The 19,648-nt window shown below is 45.4% G+C and overlaps 1 protein-coding gene across 1 annotated transcript in view; it reads right to left on the reverse strand.

The window, feature by feature from the left end:
- BMP6 (bone morphogenetic protein 6) overlaps positions 1 to 10,856 on the reverse strand; it is a 90,785-nt gene extending 79,929 nt beyond the window's left edge. The window contains exon 1 of the mRNA XM_061346533.1: positions 9,975 to 10,856. Coding sequence (XP_061202517.1) covers positions 9,975 to 10,401 — 427 coding nt within the window. The 5' untranslated portion in view covers positions 10,402 to 10,856. The remainder of the gene's footprint in view (positions 1 to 9,974) is intronic.
- Between the last annotated feature and the right edge of the window lie 8,792 nt (positions 10,857 to 19,648).

Raw genomic sequence — 19,648 nt, forward strand, 5'->3', positions numbered from 1 at the left:
AGGCTCAGACTAGGCAAGGATGAGCAAGGTACACAAGTGGGAAGTACTAAAGCCTATGCCAGGTGAGAACCTACGGATGGTCTAAAGTTGGCTGATGCTGCAACCTGAGAAAAGGCAGGTTTCACCAAATAAAACCCTACTATTCCACTGACTCCACAGGCTGCTTAGGGACCTGCTAGGGTGGTAACACAGAGCTCAGTTTCACAGTTAGATCACAGGACTGGAAGCAAGAATTTCAGAGACCTCATCACAGCCCCAGTCCAGTCACACTCTTCAAGCCTCAGCTTAGCCATTTGGACACAAGTATAGTAACAATTTATGTTTGTCAGAGCACGATGTGAGACTTCAACACTTACTAAGTGCTTTGAGGTCCTGAATAAGAGAGCGAGCAGTATTTTTACATTGTCTAGTAAGTAACAAGCATTACACATTCTGCAGAATGGCACATTTTTGGACAGGACAGCTGCTACAATCATTAAAGTGTAAAAACTACCACATACAAGAGACAAGACACAGACATCTCAGAATGAAAATCTCTACTGTAGTGTGTTAAGCAAAAGTATTTTCTCTTCCATAGCACAGTAAGTTAGAACTTCCCTAAACAACTTCATGTCTCCCTTTTTCTTCACTCCCTTCCCCCTGTTTTTTTGTCTTTATGGGTTAAGAAAAAAAAAACAAACAAACAAAAAGAAATTGAAAGAGCAAGCCAAGAGATTCACAATCACCAAAGCCTGCAGAACATACAGTGAATTTTGGCAGGACATGCATGTTTATCCTTTTCATATGCTGTTTAAATTATTTTTATAAACAAGTCATTATCTTACATAGCCACTGCTTAGTCCCTTTCATGTCAAAGACATTTGATGTTACAATAATTAAGCAAAAGGGTCTGCATTCTTGAAATGCAGTCTCGGGATGACTGTTTGTGGGCAAGAGACTGTTGCGTTTCTAAAATGAAGGGTATCTTCTCCAAGCTCCACTGTTTAAGTCAAGCACCTGGATTCTGTCCTTGTGGATCAAACCTCTGTGTAGATATTAAAGTGACAATTTCATACCAGGCTTAAATTTTAGAGCTCTGCTCCTACCATTTTGCACCAAATTGTGCATACAGAACAAGGCCCTCAGAGAAGCTTCTCACTGCTTTAGGTTAGACATAAGGAAGAAATTCTTTACCGTGAAAGTGGTGAGGCATTGCAATGGGTTGCCCATGGAAGTTGCAAATGCCTCATCCCTGGCAGTGCACAGAGCCTTGGGCAACATTGTCTAGTGGAAGGTGTCCCTGCCCGTGGCAGAGGGGTTGGAACCAGATGATCTAAGGTCCTTTCCAACCCAAGCCATTGTATGATTTCATGTTGATGAACTGTCCTTGGCATCATGATGGAGACTCAGGTATATTAAAAGCTTATAAGGCCTATTCCTGCACCAAGAAATGTTTATCACAGCTAAGATGGAGTACGCCACCAGTGTGGGCATAAGAAGAGAAGAAACATGAATGGGAAGCATATGGTAAGTGACAGAAAACGCTTCCTCCTTTTTCTCCTGCAGAGCCTCTGACAATTAAAGACTGCTGCTTCAACCTCTGCTCATCTGGATTCGGCCAGAGGGAGTTTGCACCACTGTGACATAAGGAATTAAAGCTGCGATCACGTCTTTATTCCCCAATAAAGAGCCTTAACCCGATACTTTTAACACAGTTTGAAAAAAATGGAAGTGATGCTGCAGTAAGTGTTCATGCCCAAACACCTTTTATTACGGAGTTTACAAAGCTAGAGGCAGAGAAGTCTTTTGCATCTGGTACATGCTTGTAACAGCCCAACATTTTTCCAAATCATTTGGACAATTTTATTCCTCGTAAGAGGACTGCGATTGATTGCTTACTGCTTTACTCTCCCAGATTTATCTATCAAATGGTCTGAAAAGCCCAGGAGACACAAGGATGCAAGAAAGCAGCTCCATTTCACACCAAAACTGCAGACTCTTTCCTCCTGGCTTATGGGTGTGACTATCAAAACCTGCCCACAAGCTCTAATCTGCTCTCATTTTTTAAGTGTGCCTTGTTGCCTGGTGTGGAGCTAAACGCTTGTGCTTCAATAGACATTATGTCACTCCTTAGTCCTTGTACAAACAGAATGTCTAATACCTTCACCATATACGCCACATGAACGCAATGCAGTAAGTGACAAGATAAGACTACTGCATCTGCGCCTGCGTGCAGAGGCACACCTCACCAGGAACGTTTGTGTGCATGCTTTAAACAAGGCATATTTTACAGCCTGCACTTGATAAAAGAAATTGTGGCTCTCAATTTGCTACCATTAAGATTTTTTGGGTTGATCAAATATATGTTCTTTAAAGGGAGGCTTCAAATAGCTAACTTGCATGTCTCATACTGCAAATGACCATTAAAATACACGGAATAACAACTTTGGAATACTGTTTGAAAAACACTTTATCATTTATTGTCGGGAAATTTGACTTCTTCAGAACAAGTGTTAACACTGTCTTGATGAACTTGCAAAGCTATTCAAGCCACCAAGTACATCTGCACGCTGAGTATATTTCAAATACTGTGCTTCTGTTTTCACTTTCAAAATGTTTTTATTTATACACTAATATTTGACCTATGAATATTCCACGTTTATATGGAGCCAGCTGTTCTAAATTCTGGTTATACTGAGCATTCATGCAAAACATCAGGTGATATCATTGGATATTTTTAAGGGGAAAGTTCATAGGAAAGCAGTTATGTATTCTTGTGATTAACACCACATTGGATCAAAACAGTCATGACTAGCTCTCTGAAAATACAGCTACTGTTTTAGTTAGCAGAACACTTCGGCTCTGTCTACATTATCCTTTTTTGCCAAAAAAATCCCACTGTAGCTACCACTGATTCAATTCTGTCATTGTGCTATGATGAACACTGCAACATAAAATCAAAAGAGCTGAAGGCAGTGCTGTCAAAATCTTTGTGCCCTTAACAACAAAAAGTAATCTCATGCCATCACCAAGGAAAAAAAAACCCAAAACAACAACAAAAAATCCCACCACGAATATGACAAACAAAAATGAGCTCCAAAATCCACTCAACACTACAAGGCTGTTTCTTAAGTATCTGAAAGTTCAGAAATCCTGGCCCAAATCCACAGCAGGTTTTAGGAATCAAAGTCCAACATGAGGTATTAAACACCCCTCCAGTCCCAGAGGGACTGTTTCTTTAATTAAGCTTTTTCTCCTGCAACAGCCCTGTGGCAGCTAAAGCCCTGTGCCCTTCCCAAAGCCATCACCTTGGGAACCTGCTCTGGTTCCAAAGCACAGGACCGTGTGGCTCTCAGGGAGCAGGCGCTTTTTGGCGTGCTAGTGCCAGCCACCCCTGCTGCAAGTCTGCAAGTGCTGCAGACAGGGTGGCAGGAGGCACCACTCCTCATCCTCTGCCAACTATGGCTGGAAAAAGCTGAAAACAACCTGCTGAATCTTTTCACACATGGCCCCTCACCCTTGGTGTATCACAGATGGAGAATCCCAGTCCCAAACGCTCTCTCCACATTTGGAATCACAGGTGGTTTGGGCTGGAAGGGACTGTCAAAAATTGTCCAGTCCACACTCCCTGCCACGGGCTGAGACATCATTCACTAGACCAGGTTGCTCAAGGCTCCATCCAACTTGACTTTGAACACTTCCAGGAATGGGGCAGCCACAACTTTTCCGGGCAGCCTGTGCCAGTGCCTCACTGCTCTCACTGTAACAAATTTCTGTCTTATATCCAACCTAAACCTCTTTCAGTATAAAACCATTGCCCCAGTGGAACAGAAAAGTTCCATGCGCTCCACCAGTGCACATAAGGGGTTTTGGTCCTTAACCTGTCTTACAGCCTCTGAGGTCTGTTGCCTGCTAAAACAAATGGGAATCTCTATTTGTTTTAGCAGGCATTAGTGCTTCCTCTCTGTTTCACATCGCTATATAAACAGTCGCATGGAAACACTACATGATCAGTAGGTGGACTGTACTTATCAGCATTACTGTGCAACTGCTGGGATACAGCAGAAGCAGCACACGGTGGGACTGTTTACATCCTAAGCAACTCGTACCTTACTCTAACCCCCGCCAAGTTAGCCATGAGGCAAGATGACTTAAAAAGAATCATTCCTCTGCAGCATGGAAAGTCTAAACACCACCTTCCTTCCTCCTAAATCACAAACACCACTTAAAAGTTTATATTTAAAACTACAAGAGAGCACGTCACCACTGTGATAGCCACTGTGGCTAGACAAGGCAGGATCTATAGCTCTTCAGCAGAGGTTCAAGACTCCACCAAGAAGTCCCTGCAGGAGCTCAGCACAAGACACCCACAACAGCTGCCCAAGCAATTTTCTGATGAAGCCGTGTCCAGCTGTAAGAAAATTGCCTAAATAAAACCTTTTCATAAGAACTGGTTTAGTTTCAACTTGTTTGAGGAAAAGAACTAGGAAGCATTGCTTTTATTTTCATACAAACAAACAAACCCAAACAAACCCCACACCTGGGTTTGTATTTCAAAATGCAACTTTGTAGCTATTTACACATACAAAATCTGAGTCAAATCCATCAAGACTGCTTTGGCAATCCTGACTTTTTCCAATTACAACCACTTTTTTGTTGTTGGTTGTTGTAAGACTTCAACATTTCACCCAAATATAAGACGGTAAATTTTCAAGCTCTGAAAAGCTTTCGCAAGACAGAGAATAGTCCTACTAATGCCACATGGTCTGGTTCCAGTAGCTTAGTCCAGATGACACTTAGCCCTTACATAAATGTGACTCTCCACTCATTTCAGCAGAGCAGCTTCACCAGGAGCTGTGCATCTTGCAGAGCTCCTGCCAAAGGCAGAAGGAGGACTGCAGTCCCTCGAATTCAGAGTCTGGAGTAACTGGGGACTTCTAAAGGACCATTTGCAGTTTTAATCATGTCATTAGGCAGCTGCACGCTAGCAGGCAGCTCTCAAACAACAACTGCTTCAAGGAGATGACATAAATGAGGACCTTGAGCTGCAACAGTTGAACAGCAAATGTAAGGCTGCTCTCCGATGCTTGGGATCTGTCTTGGCATCAAAGCCAAGCATACAAGGCTTGGCAGAAGTCAGTAAACTCATTCCCATCATCAGCTTCATGATTTCTAATACTGGCCTGCTCTGGACACACGTGGAGGCCGCTGCTCGCACGCCGAGAGCGCAAGGCTGTACGCAGCCAGCTGGCAACACAGTCGGATCTGCAGCATCACACACTCCAGTTATTCCCTTCGAGTAGATGTCTTGACCTTTAGAACATGTGGCCAAGAGTATAAACAGATGGGATGACAGTATGAATGGTACGGTCCCATCAATATAATCACGCAACATCCCTGATACATCTTGGTTGCCTCATTTCATATCCCCTGACAGCAAGCATGATACCAGGAAAAAGACAGGTGGGCTGATCAAATCCTTCAGATGAAAAAATTCACCTGCTTCAGAAACATACATAAGGATGCTGTAGTGCTGCTTCCCTCCTGTGAAAGGCCATGTGGCGCGAAAGCATGTTGCTTTCGCCTAAGTTGCCATGGATTTGTGCAAGCTCATTCCTAGAAGGAAATCTGGTAGGTGATGGCTGCCAAAAAGATGAAAAGCCTGCTTGGAAGACATCGCATCCAGAAGGTGCTGCTTTATAGGCCATGGGAGAGAGAGTATTTGTACAGCAAGCCTTACACTGACCTCTGAGAGGCTCTTTTGCGCTGAAAGGGAGCACCCTTGCCCCAGCAGATACTTGAAGTCTTGCAGGGAAGAAAGGGATTGCCTAGGGCTTGGTGATTCAAAGATCAAAGAGGCTTTTCACCATGATCCCAACTTTAATCACATGGAAAAGCTTCAGGGCTGCCTGCAGGACTGCTTGGTAAACAGCTGTGCTTTTCCCTCATTCTTTTGCCTGAAGTCCTCCCAGGAGACCCGTAGGTCTTGCTTTAGAGGGGGAAACCCTCTCTCGAAAAATACAGGGATACAGTGAATCCATGCTGTTTGTCTGCTACAAAAAGGCACAACACTGTGGATAACCAGGCATCAGACCCAAAAAGCACACTTTTTATGGTCCTTATCTCTGGAGGGTTTGATGGATTCAGGCTTTTCCTGCACAGACATCCACCTGTCAGCAGCCCCAGATCTGGGCGATAGCAGAAACCTGCAAAGACTCTCACTGGATTCCTTGGGTTTTCTTGTGCGAAGCATGTGTCTTTTTTCTCTTGGTATGGATGCCAGGGTAGGAAGGCATGGCTGATCATCAGGAAAGCTTCTTCCTTGTTTTGACACAGGATTGCTCCACAGCACCTTCTATCCATCTACTTACATTTACTAGTATTCAGACTTCCTATGTGGGAAATGGAAAGAAACAGGCACTTTTCAGGTGCCTCAGACTAATGAAAATATCCAAAATAGGCACTTTTAGGATCATCTTCCAAAAATAGGGACCAAATTTACTAAAGATAGGTGATATTTTCTGTCAAATCGTTTTTTGGTATCTAACCTGATAAATGAAATTTATTATCTAAATTACCTGAACTGGTTATATCTTACATGTGGTTTTACTTGTAACAGAACACTTATCTCTACTCCCTAATACATCCCTCCAGGTGCCTTATAAAACAAAGTGCTAAGCATTTCCTAGACGCCTTGAACACTCAAAGTTCCCCTATAGTCAGCCCCATTGGGAATCATTGCCCATACCTCCCAAGTCCATACTACAGTGCAGACATCACCAGATAGGCAAGACAAATCCCAGACTCTGCGCTTCAAAGACTGATGTTTCTTGTCCTTCATGTAAGACAGCAGCTCCCTGCAGCTGGAGAGCATCCATGCCTCTATGCCCTACTTTTTAAATTTTATTTCTTTTTTTTATTTTTAAAATAAACTTTCCCAGGACACCATCTTGGAGCCTGGGACAAGTCTGAGCTGCCTGAACAATCCGAGACCTCACCAACATCCCTTGGCTTTGCAAGACATCGACAAGGAAGACTGGTACCCTGAGCGCGTATGGAAGCATAGCCTTCCCCACACAGAAAACACATCAGTTATACCCCCAGACTGAAGGGATATGTGTGTTGGTCAGTAAGGGCTGGAGCACTGCACATTAAGATCAGCAATGACTACAAGCTACTGACTCAGGGACTACAGGGCTGGAAAAGTTAGTCACACTTTTAAAAGAACATTAACACCTGCAAATTCTCAGGACAAAGCAGGACTTCTCTGCACAGCTGACCTAGATGAGGGCTTTCCAGCACAACCAGGTGCATCAAATGTTCTGGGCTGCAGCAGAGGCAATATCAGCACATGAAGGTAGGTCACCCATGCTGACTTCACATCCATGCAGCCCCACGCGTGTTCAGGGCAGCCTGCACCTGTACACAGGTATTGCCCATATAATACCATACACTCCTGATCCCAAGGGAACACCAAGGGCTCCTCACACCAGTTTGGTAGCTGCCCTTCAGTAGTAGAAAGGGAAGTCTTTGATGTTGAACACAGGCAAAGCTCTTCAGCAGCGGATTTTAATGAAGCAGAAGTTATTATAGGTCTGATCCCATGCAGAAAACCCCAAGTAAATAATTCTACCAGTGTCTGCTTATAAGGAGACTCCAGCTGTGGGATTTCAGGGTCACATAGCATACACTTCATTGGAATAGTCAGTGTCCTTGAGGTCAGGAGCTTCCCCTTTCTGCTGTAATCCCACCATCTCTTGCTGCATTTCCTAGACTACATCTAATAGGCTGCTTTAATAGATCACAGGCTGTCTCTTTCCTATCACACCTTTGGTTTCTACATTGCAACAGAATGAATTATTGTTTAATGGAAAAGCAAACGTCAATATACATGTGAAAGGCCCCCCAGAATCCCTGACACGTCAGAGGAGCTACAGAAAACAGCTGAACAGATGTTCAGTCTCACCCCCTCGATTTGCCAACATTCTGGTAACAAACAATCACGTTAAATGACATTATGGTTTATGACTCGGAACTTGGAAGTTGATGAGAAATTTCTGCAGTTGATTCATACTTCCTGAGACTCATAACTAGCATTTCAATCATGCTATTTTACTACATTACGTGAATAATTTTCCTTGTTGTTACATAAGTGTCTAGATCCAAAATTATCAGAACTGATCTGAATCATATGATTTTAGGGTTTTTATTTTTAAAAGAAACATAGTTTCAGGTTACTGGCTAATACTTCTCTCCTGGTGCTTTATAAAGCAGGCAGTGAAATACCTTCTAAAACACCACATGCTCACATTTCTCCCCGAAATCAGCTCCTCTGGGTACCACCCATCACCTTTGCAAGTACCTTGCTCTGCATCCTTTAAATAAAATGTGCTACAGGGATTTCTAACATACATCCACAACCAACACCATACTTCTGAAACTCACAGCTCCAAGCATAGGTCCTGGAACTCCCCAAGGCAAGGAACAGTGTGGCAACAGCTCTGTGTATTCAAAGGACAGAGAGGTTTGGGGAAATTGGGAGGGGAGAAAAAGAGAAGCAGCTGCTCTTTGGACTCAAAACCTTTATGGTATTCCCACACCCCAGAGTCCAAGCCAAATGAGGATCACGCTGAAGGATGATTTGAGGATGCCTCAATCCAAAGCATCACAGCTCTGAGACAGCAGCACCAACTAAACATCTCTGAGCTAATTTTAAATGGGAGGCTGAGACCTTGAGAAGGGTAACTGCAGTACGTGAAGCCCACAGGGCTCTGTGCACTACTGCAGGGGCTGAGCACCCCAGACACCTCTGCTGTGCCTGCATGAGTTGCAGTCGCCACAATCTCAACATAGACAAATCCTTCAACAACCTTTTGCAGCACAAGTGGGACACTTCCACCGTGCTACGGGATTTTCATCAGGTACAAAACCCACCCAGCTCTTGTACTGAACACATACACTGTGGCACAAAGCTATTGAACACATCTACCTGTTCTGGGAGCTCAGAGAAACTTCCTGCTGCAGTGACTTATCATGATGAGGAAATGCACAACTTGTATTTTGCTTTAAACAAGACAAGCTGTTCACAGGTGTCATCGTTCTGGCACATAGCTCTGGCAGCACTAGTGAAAAGACAGTTTTCAGACGACCAGCTAAGATACTTGAGCTTCACAGGAATTCCCTAGAAAAGGAACTGCAATTCGCCAACTGAAATATTTTCATTCCCCACATTCGGTTGAATCTAATTATACTGTTTCTTTGCAATTGCGGTCTAGTATTCAGGGCTCCTTCAAGTAAAAAGCTTAATGGCTTTCCCACTGACATGGTAACTTGGAGCCCTTCACATCAGTAACACGCTGACAATACGGTTTGTTTGAAGAACAGGTTGATGTCTAACAGAGCTTATGTCAAGATTCCAGTATACAGATTTTTTTTTTATCACATTCCTAGGTTCAATCACCAGAATATCCTACATGGAATCACATATTCATCACCATGTTAGCTCAGCTCCTCAAAGAAAGAGGAGACGGGACAGCACGGGGCGACTGTACTTTGCTCCAGCCCGAAAGACATCTGTGCGCCGCCGGACCTCGCACGGAGCGACCGCAACTTGCGCTCCGGCGTGAACCCGACTCCGCTGCCCAGAAACCAGAGTAGGGTGGATTTGATCCTGAACGACAGGCTGCTTGCTACCAGCATAACAAGTGCAAAACCGCTATTAATGAAGATGATAATAACATGCCCCCTTCTTTTTTGTCCCCCTCGTGTTTTGCGGGGCTTTGTCTCACTGGCGAGAGGAACGGTAGGTTTGCCCTTCACCGAAGCGAGCTGCCCTCCTGGCCGACATCCGTGCAGCTCAAGGTAGGTCTCGCCCGGCAAACCCCTCGGACCGCCAACCCAGCCGCGCTCCCCGAAGAGCAGCCCCTCCGCCTCCCCTCCGCGGGTACGGGTACCTGCGGACCGTGCGCGTGGACTCCGCGCACCGCGGCACTCACCCAGGTTGACGAAGCTCATGACCATGTCGGCATCGCTGAGGAAGGCGCTGTCCTGCGAGCTGGGCAGTGGCGGCGGCGGGGCAGGGGGCGACGAGCGGCCCCGCTCCGCGCCCGCGGTGCCCTCCGCGCCCTCGGCCAGGGCGTGGTAGAGGTCCAGCATGAAGCGCGGCGCCGCCGTCAGGCGCCCCGGCGCCGGGGCCGGCGGGTCCCGCGGCAGCGGCCGGGGCCGGTGGGGCAGCCCCAGCACCGAGAGGATCTCCCGCTGCATCTCCCGCTTCTCGTGCGACTTCAGCCGTCGGTACAGGAAGCCCGAGGCGGCCGCGGGCGGCGGCTCCCCGCCCTCCGCGGGCAGCGCGGGCTCGGCGGGGCGGCAGGCGCCGCTCAGCAGCGCCCAGCAGCAGCACAGCCAGGCCAGCCGCCGCGGCATGGCGCTCGGCCGGGCGGAGGCAGGCGAGGTCCCCACTTCCCCCTCTCCCCGGGGAGGCTCCCCGCCGCCCTCCAGCCCTGCCTCCCCCCGCGGTGGCTATCGGCTGGGCCGGCGGGGGCAGCCAGAGCCAGAGGGGCTCAGCGCTCAGCCCCACCGCCGCGCATGGCCGCTCCCGGGGCACAGCGGGGCAGCCTCCCCCCTCCCTTCACCCGCTCAGGTGCGGCGGGGCCGCCCCCCGCCCTGGCCGGGCGGTCAGTCCGCCATGCCCCTGCCCCGGGGCTCTGCGGGGTCTGCGTGTGCGGGGGAGAAGGAGGAAGAAGAGGAAGAGCAGCGAACTTTCCCCCCTGCCACGGAGCAAGCGAGCGAGCGGCTCCTGCAGCGGCAGCCCCGGTCCCCGCGGGCTGGCCGGAGCGGGGCTGTTGCCGGCAAAGGCAAATCACCAGCGCGCCCGCCTCTCGGCGGGGCGGGCGGCCGCTCCTCCGGGGCGGGGAGCGGGTGAGGGCGCAGGTAGCGCGGCCCCGCGGGGCGGGCGGGACGGTGGCGGGGGATGGAGGGGGGCAGAGCAGAGCAGGTTCGGAAGCGCTAGTCCCGTCGGTTATCATTGGTTTGCTGAGCTGGAGCAGCGCTCCGCTAAATAGCGGCGCCGGCCGCCTCGGCGGCTCCGCTGGCTTGTTCCTTCGTAAAAGAGGATTTCGGTCACCGCTCCCAGCACTTAGAGAACGTAAATTATTTCTCCTGAAAAATAAGCGGAATGGTACCTGTTCTGAATCTGAAAAAAACTTATCGTTCTTTGAACGGGTTACAGCATCCCGCCCCTTTTTCTGGAATACCGAGCAAAAGTAAGCACTGAGCACTGATAAATGGTGCAGGTACCTTTCCCTCCACACCCAGTCCCCATTGATGAAGTACCATCCTGTGTCTGTGTACTGTGAAACAGGTTGTACGCTGTAAAAGAACATACCCATTCCTAAAGTCAAATGCTAAGGTTGCAGCTGTGATTACAGCCCTTCCATAAAACATAACCCCACCACCATCACCATCCAGCCTTCTAAGAACGGCAATGAAGCTGAGCAGGGAGCAGCTCATCCATATGCTGATCTCTGACTTAATGGATTTTGCTCGGGTTGGATGAGTAAATCCAGGCTAGCCCCGCTGAAATCAGCGCAATTGCTCTAGGCTTGAACTGGGATAATTTCATAGGAGTTGGCTTTGAGAATAATATCTGGACTATTTGAAGTCACTGGCAAAAATTCCATTAACTTTATTAGAATCAGAATCTGGCAATAAGCTCATATTCAGTTTCCCAGAGACACAGCTGAGAATATTCAAGACCGAGTATGTTATTTTCAGAAGTGGAGGTTACTCCAAACGTTCACTTTGTGAAAGCAAGGTCGCAGATGGCTCTTTTAACTGCACCAGTCAAGGAACACTGTAACACTAGGTATTTGAAAACTTGTTTTGGAGGGGAAAAAATGCATCTTTAAGGAGATTTGAGCATAGCTGTCACGGGGATGGGAGAGACGAGTATGGAAGTCACTTTTGCAACAATGCCCCTATTTTTTCCACTTTGTTACTGATAGTCAGAATTTGAAAGTGAGGGTGTGTCCAACAGCATGGACTAAACATGCTCCTTTTGCTATACTGGACTTCATTACCACCATGAAAGAGGTCTGTGTCATTCCTTAAGGACTGGGGAAGGCAGTGTTCAGGGAAACTTCTGTACTGCTGGTTCATTTATTCAGTTCTGTCAGCTTAGAGCAGCAGTGGTGATTTGATTAAAGAGGGAGAGGAGGGTTCAATCCCAGAGAGGAGGTGAGCAACATCCCTATCCTTCTGCAAGGCAGTGTGGGATTCCACTGGGGAAAACCCAGGCTCCCACGCAGAGAGCCCAGTGCACAAGCTGTCCTGCATCCCTCTCAGCCCACCAAGAAGTTATTTTATAGCAGCCTTAGGAAGGACATTTGGAGGCTGGGAGGAAGTGCAAGAGCCCTGAGGTCAGTGAGGGAGGTTTCCCAGGCAGGCACTTAACCCGCAGGTGGTGAGGAAGGGGAGCAGCCACTTCTGTGCCATTCACTTCCCAGTCTGAGCCCATTTGGATGTAGTTCATGTTGCTGTCTCCAGCAGAGCTTTGTAGCCTCCGTTTCCTGTTTTGACAGCACCAGAGGGAAATGTCTCATTATACCGTTATCTCCAAAGTGTGAACCTTTCCATCCAAAGTGTCCCCCACTTCCCTTCAAGTCCAGCAAAGATGGCACATATTTAGCACCAGATAGCATTTTAGCAATTTCCAGAACAGCTGTTGGGCATTTCTGCTTCTGTGATGCTCAAATGTGTATCACCTCTATGTTTTTGTTCTAAAAGAAAAATATGTTAAATACTGTCATTTGCATAGGAATCACTTCAGTAAATTGCAGCTCTAATAACAGTTGGCAGCATTTGGGCATCTGAGTTTGATGCAGCCTGGAGACAGGGACACAGCAAACTTTCCAATACTTCCCTGTTAAGTTACCGTATTCTTAAGGTAAGTTTCCATGTGTAGCTAGGAAGCTAATGCCCTCCTTAGGAAATCATTGCACCTTCTGTTAAGTTTAATTGAAGTATAATTAATAAGTCTGTCACTTTTTTTCAGAAGTGCTTCCCAGAGATGTACACTACTTATCCCCAGAAATGCATCTCACTTCTAGTTGTGAATGCTTTACTGTGGGGTCCAGCTAATGTTATGGGACCTAGGAAAGTCACTGCATCACTCAGCAACTTGTTGCAGGGTGGAACAAATTAAGTTCTTTTACAGAAGTCACCTACAGCAACAGGTTTCAGATATTCGTCCCATCTGAAAGAGCAAGTTTCTGCAAAGAATTTTAAGACTTCGGTTGAGAGCTGCATACCTAATTCTCCAAAGGAGTGCAAAGGCTCTGCATTCAGCAACTGCTGCAGGCTGACACGTTTTAAAAGTTAACTGAAAATATATTGTAGTGCTACCAGCAGAATTTTTCGCTTGCCAAGGAGCCTTCGTAGTATAATCCACCATCCGTTGCTCTGCGGTAACATGTACTTCAACTTTCCTTCCACTGTCGTATCTTCAAAAATGCTGCGGAATCAGGCTTCTGGGTATCGCTCAGGTCACCGGCTTTTCCTGCTCATGACGGACATCTGGTGGCAAAGCGAAGAAACTCGGGTCTGTTCACTCGTTTGCAAGTTAGCGGTAAAACCTTTTTTCCTCAAAAATACCCCACTCCACACCCCCCCCTCCGCTCCCCCGAAAAACCCCATAACCCAAAGAGGTTTTCTACATCCCCCTGATAAGTCCTTATTTAATTTTCATTCTGTAAACAAAATTTCAGTATGTATTCAAAAACCTGCACCGGCTCAGTGCTTCATGAGGACGTGTGGTACAAGTGGCCATGAACAGAGCCCATACCCCACAGGACTCCTGTTCCAAGACGTGGCATGGTGCCAGCAAGGATTAACTACAGCACTTGATTTCTTCTGGCAGTGCCAGTGTTTAGGTTGTATGCAATTAAAAGCTGGGCTACCTGTTTCTACTTGAATAGGATTCACTGTTTATTCTGTTGTCTTAATTCAGCAAATCATTCCTTGCTCTGGTTTAAGCAAATTAGGTTTCCTGGTTATTCTATGGATAAGTCATGAGAAGCAGTTCCAGGCAGATAAAGCACTGAAATGGTAATTTAAATCTAGTTAGAAGCTTTCAGAATAAAATGAAGAACAAGAGAGAGGTTCCATTACTATGCCTTAAAATACACCACCTCATCTGTAATCAGGAAAAGGTATATTCAAAACCTTTTTCAATGCTTTTAGGTGTACAGCTTCCCAGGTGCCAGGATTTCATGACTCTAGCAGAACAATACAACCTTGAATTTCTTTATTTTTCAGGACTAAAATTATGCTTTTGACTATAGTATTGATCTGACTATTCCAAAGATCCTTTCTCCACCTCCTGAAAACAGAAAAGACACTTGATTTTTATAACTTGGCATTCCCACCTTCCCTTCAGCTGAACCATCAGCCACCAAAGCGCCTGCAGCAAGCCCTGCTCCTGTGCACTTACGGGGTTGGCAAGGACACTGCAGTAAGGGCAGCTTCTGTCTTCACAATCCTTTTGCTAAGCAAATGTAGGTATTTTTTTTTTTTAAGCAACATGGAAGAGCTGTAAGTAATAAGAATGACTTTTTGCTTTCTAAAAAAAAAAACAACCCTATGCTGTACAATAATGACATAGCTGGAATGGACTATTTGCAGTGCTGCCCTTGGAGAGGTTGAAAATGCAAACATGCCTCCCAATTTTAGCATACTGGTTTCCAAGGTCTACTTGTGAAATGAGAAAGAGTGGTTGAGTATAATCTTAGTTCAAAGATCGAAGCAGGCTATAAACAGTATTTGCTATGAAAGCTCAAATTTTTCCCTTCGCTTGCTGAACTTGCTTTCTCCACTGCAAGGAGGGATAGTTGAAAAATAGTAACATCATCTTATTTGCACATAGCAAACCACTACTTTCTTTACTCAGAAATCTCATCTAAAAATACGCAATGATGATTTCCCAGATCAGAACACCTTAAAAAATGGTTATAAATATTAATTCAACAACAAAACTGGACAGCTATCCTTGCAAAAGCAAACAGTTAAAAGTGAAGCAAGTCCCAACATGCATTTCACAAACAATTTCCACTCTGTTCTGCCCCTGGCCACCATCTCCACCCTATCAGGAATATACTTAGGTGCAAACAATTATAGCTTAGTTTATTTGAAGTCAACAGTGTCATGTATTGAGGGAAACTGACCTGAAATGACAGCAATTAAGTAAATATTAATATATCCTATCATTAATATATATTTCTGAGTCTTTTCTTGATATTTGCTTTTTTATTTTTGCTAATAACGCTTTTTCTGTTTAAAACTGAGGAAAGTGAATCATCAACTATAAAAGGGAAACAGCAAAATCTGCTTTGTACAGGCTGCAAGTTAGGCTTGGTAGACTAGAAAAGGAGTTATTGAGATTGATGTAAGTGAAAGGTCAGTAAATGTAGAAATAGGTTAACCAGCATGAGGTAAGAGTCTACTTTTAACTTCTAGAAAGTGAAGATGAGATTTTAGTAAGAATAGGTCCCCACTATTGCTGCTGTCATAGGTAACAACAGCAGCAAAGATGCGTATCATAATCCAGATAAACTCGGCTGCAGCCATACCTATATTGTAATCAGACCTACCGCTGTGTGGGTATGCTTATACCTGCTGTGTAATGATTAGCCCAGTACAAAAAGCACAGCGCCTTGTCCAGCCTGCATAGTGGGTTCTCAGAGAAAGAACTTAATTTCTTCTGAAGGATGAAAACTAGAGCAGTACCTGGCTGTGAGCACATGAATGCTGCCAAAAAGACACGATGAGAAGAGGCGAGGTCCTCAGTCTATCCTCTGCTGGTGTCAGCTGGTGAGCTGTCAGCTGATGTCCTGCCATTATGTTGTCTAGTGTAGTGAGTAGAAAAAATTAAACACTGATTAGGGTAGCTCATAATGTGAGGATGAACTGAAAGATTGATTTTAGCAGGCAAATCATGACCTTTAGGCTCACATGAGGTACAACGAATGAACGTTAAGATGTCTGTATGATAGGCTAAGGCTGGGAAAGGATGAAAAGGTAAAAGATATGTAAATCTTTACGAGACTCTCCATCTTCAAATATTTGGTCTGGATTTAAGTTCTAATGCTTTAAGATAATAAACATGCATTAGTAATCCTAACTCTGGATTACATTTTTATTTAGCAATTAATTTCTGTTTGTTCTTTTTTCACAGAGCCACACAGAAACAGAAAGCTTTTCTATTAGGTTGGTTTGTCTTTAACCCTTAGCAAATTAACAGAAGGAGCTAAATTAAAATATGAGCCCTCTTCCAAGTGTTGAAAGGTCTTTCAAAGTTTGTAGGAGCTGCTATTTCTGCCCTTGTGCAATGGGCATTGTAAACAGTGAGCCTGGAGCTTGTAAAAGCCATTGTAATTCAGAAAATTACAAGAAAGAAGGTGTAAAGAGATTGGAAATCAGGGAAACCACAAATGGTTTCCAATACCACTGATAACCTCAGAATGTGATGTGTGGAGTTACAGTTCTCACGTTTGGAAGGATGGGGTTCAGGTGTATTCCACATGCCATACTGACTAGGGTACTTGCTGCTTAGCCCTCTCACTATCCAACTCCCCATCAACAGAAGAGGATTAGGCGGCATACTTGGCTAAAACAATTCCCTTCCATTCTGCCTCGTCCTGGCGTCAGCTGTGAGCACACATATTGGTGAGGCTGGCATGTTGCAGAGCAGCAACTAGAACTGCTTCCTGGAGCTGAACACCCGACCTCACTCACCTCCAGAGATGCACATTTTATACAGACAAACAAAAAGTGTGTATTTGAGATATACAGGCCTGATCATCACCTTGTGCTTTTGGGAAAAAAAAACAACAAACAACCAAAAAAAACCCACCAAAGAAAACAAGACCAATGATAATTAAGGAAAGAACAGCTGTTAATATTGCCAACAAGTATTGCAGAATGGGACTGGAAAATATCCTGGAGAGAACAAAACTAGGGGGGAAAAAAGTTCTGAAATCTTATTTAAAGTAACTCTGACAAAGTGTGCTCTGACCATTGTGCAAAATATGTCTGTTCAACAACACTTTTCAATAAAATTGGGATAGACCCAAATAGCATGAGGCCACAGTGGGGACTGCCAGATTATTTAAGTTTGAAAATACAAACACCGTTCCCAGCAGCGTCCCGTTGTAGAGGCGACTGTACTCAGGCTGCCTTTCCCTTTACGTGTATGCAGACAGAGGTGAGCTTTCAAAGGCAATGGTCCCTAAACACCCTCAAATAATAAGTGTCAGAGACCATTCCCTGCTGCCTTAGGCTTAGTAGCCATTTTGCACCAGAAAGCCAAGCCACCTCTCACCCATCCTACCCTAACCCCAGTGGACATCTCCCTCCTGGGTAGGGCAGCTGCAGGGAGCATGGCAGGCAGCACAGTGTCTTCTCCCATCCTCATCCATCTCCAAGGCTTCTTCACTGCCACTGTTCCCCCACCTTGTGGTAGAGCTGTCACCAAGAGGTTTTCTGCTTTACGGCCTCCTCAGGCTCTGGGGGATAAAACACATTTTCTATGTTCTTTGCTGCTTACAGACATTCAGTAGATATCACTTGCTTTCATTCACATTTGCTTTAAAAAGCGCCTCATATGGTGCCAACCCAAACACAGGTATTCTAGGGAAAAGCAGGGTCTCAGAAGACACTGCACAGGGCAGCAAGTCTAAAAAGGCATTTTTAGACATCAAGAACTGTAGTGGCTTAAAAAGCTTTAAAACCCTGTTGTCTTATAGCTGAGCTTTTTCTTCCGTGCTTCAGGAACAAAACACTCTCTCATCCCCTAAGAAGATATTTTTCAACACCGTACTTACTGTCATGACCAATAGCCTTATAGATAAGTTAGTTACTTAAGGGAACTAATTCAGTCAGGAGGAAAGGGACATGTATTGTTCTCAGACACCATTTAATACTTAGATTTAAGAGGTGCACACTGCAATAATCATTTTGTTAACAAGTCAGGAAAAGAGCTGACTGTGTATCAGTTTAAGCTGAAGAGATACAGCTGCTACTGTGCACTGAACAAGTTTCCATGCCAGCTCAAGATGATGACTCAGAAAAGAGAGTCATCTTTTTTCTTTTTACAGGAAATGTTTAGAGGCCAATAGAAAAGATTTCATACATTTGCTCTCTGGAGGTACATCCCAAAGTAATCACAGAGAAAGAAATGTGGTTTCTTTAAAGGGTGTAAGGAGAAAACCTTGTAAAAAAAAAAAAAGCCAACAAAAACCAACTATTTCTATGTTCTTAGCCTTCTCTGAATTAACAAAATATCCTCCTTGGTGAAGCAAAAGTGATAACTAGCTAGTAATTACATTGCTTATGGGAGGCTTCAAGTTTCCAGAGCAACAGCATGCCTGTAATGTAAGGCTTGTCTTTGTTGCACTGTTGGCCCAAAGCAGAGCTCGAATTTTCTGTCTCAGGCAGCTCACACACAAGCTCCAAAGCCTTCATCCCTCCTGTGGGGAAGCCAGCAGCCCAGACCTTGCTAGTCCCCGGGGCATGCAGGCTGAGTTTACAGCAGCTGATGCTCGAGCTGGGAAACCTGGTTGGGATGTGGCCACTTTGTGTCTTTGGGCTGTAACGCAGATCCCTTGAGCTAGCATATCCACACAGGTGAGCTCAACTGTGGGTGCAGGCCTGCCATTATGGCACTGAAAAGCAGGTAAAACCTGTCCTTGACAGTTCCAGCCCCTGCAAGCTGTTTGGAAAAGACTTGGACAGCCTATCTGCTTCAGGACTGTGTGGGTCTCTGCTCACACATAAAAGAGTGACTTGCACAGGGTGGAAAGAGTAACCGCTAACATATTGTTACTGTTTTCATATTTAACAACTACAGTACTATAATAAATAATGTAAACCAATAAATAAATAATGTCAGCTAGAAGGTAGGATTAGCTTAAAACCAAGTACCTCCAGTGTATAGGTGTACCTTGTCTGCCCTAAGAAGGCAGCTCAGCTCAAAGGAATTTTGGGGAGAGGGGAGAGCTGCTATGGCAGCTCCAGAGCAGCATCTCCATTTTTTGCACCACACATATGGTCAGAACAAGGTCTCTGCACCTTACTGATCCTTTGTTATCAGACTGATGCATAACCAACTTCTAATAGCTTATTCTACTCTGTGCCAGGGGAGTCTTCCAGCAAAAGACCAATAGCCTCACAAACAAGCAATTAAAAGGTCATTTCCAAGTACTTTTGAGATATTTGGTGTAACTCTGAATGCCACAGCTCAAACAGCAGAAGCTGCACAGTTACATTAGCATGATGCTCTGCCAGGGTTTCCAGCCAGAGCATTGCGGGTACCTTCCAGCTCATTTGAGCTGGGGCAGTGGGACAGCCCCAGCATTCCTAGGGCTGCTGCACTCACACTTTTCCCTGCTTTGAAAGTAAAGGTTGTCAGGATTGCTCTCTGGAACTGAGCCCCTGAGCTGGAAAGGCTCATGTCTACACTACTGCTCTCTTATTCCCTGGACTGCTGCTGGTCTGTGCTAGCATCCACTCATCACAGGAACCATTTTAAATGGCACTATTTACACAGGCCAAAATAGTGCTAAAGACTGCTCTGTTCAACTGGTCTGTCCCAGGACCTAAGAACATAAGGAGGCAC

The sequence above is a fragment of the Neopsephotus bourkii genome, unplaced genomic scaffold (genome assembly GCF_033783945.1).
Source record: "Neopsephotus bourkii isolate Nb327-2 ecotype Australia unplaced genomic scaffold, CSIRO-AGI_Nbou_v1 NB_272, whole genome shotgun sequence".
Lineage (NCBI taxonomy): Eukaryota > Metazoa > Chordata > Aves > Psittaciformes > Psittacidae > Neopsephotus > Neopsephotus bourkii.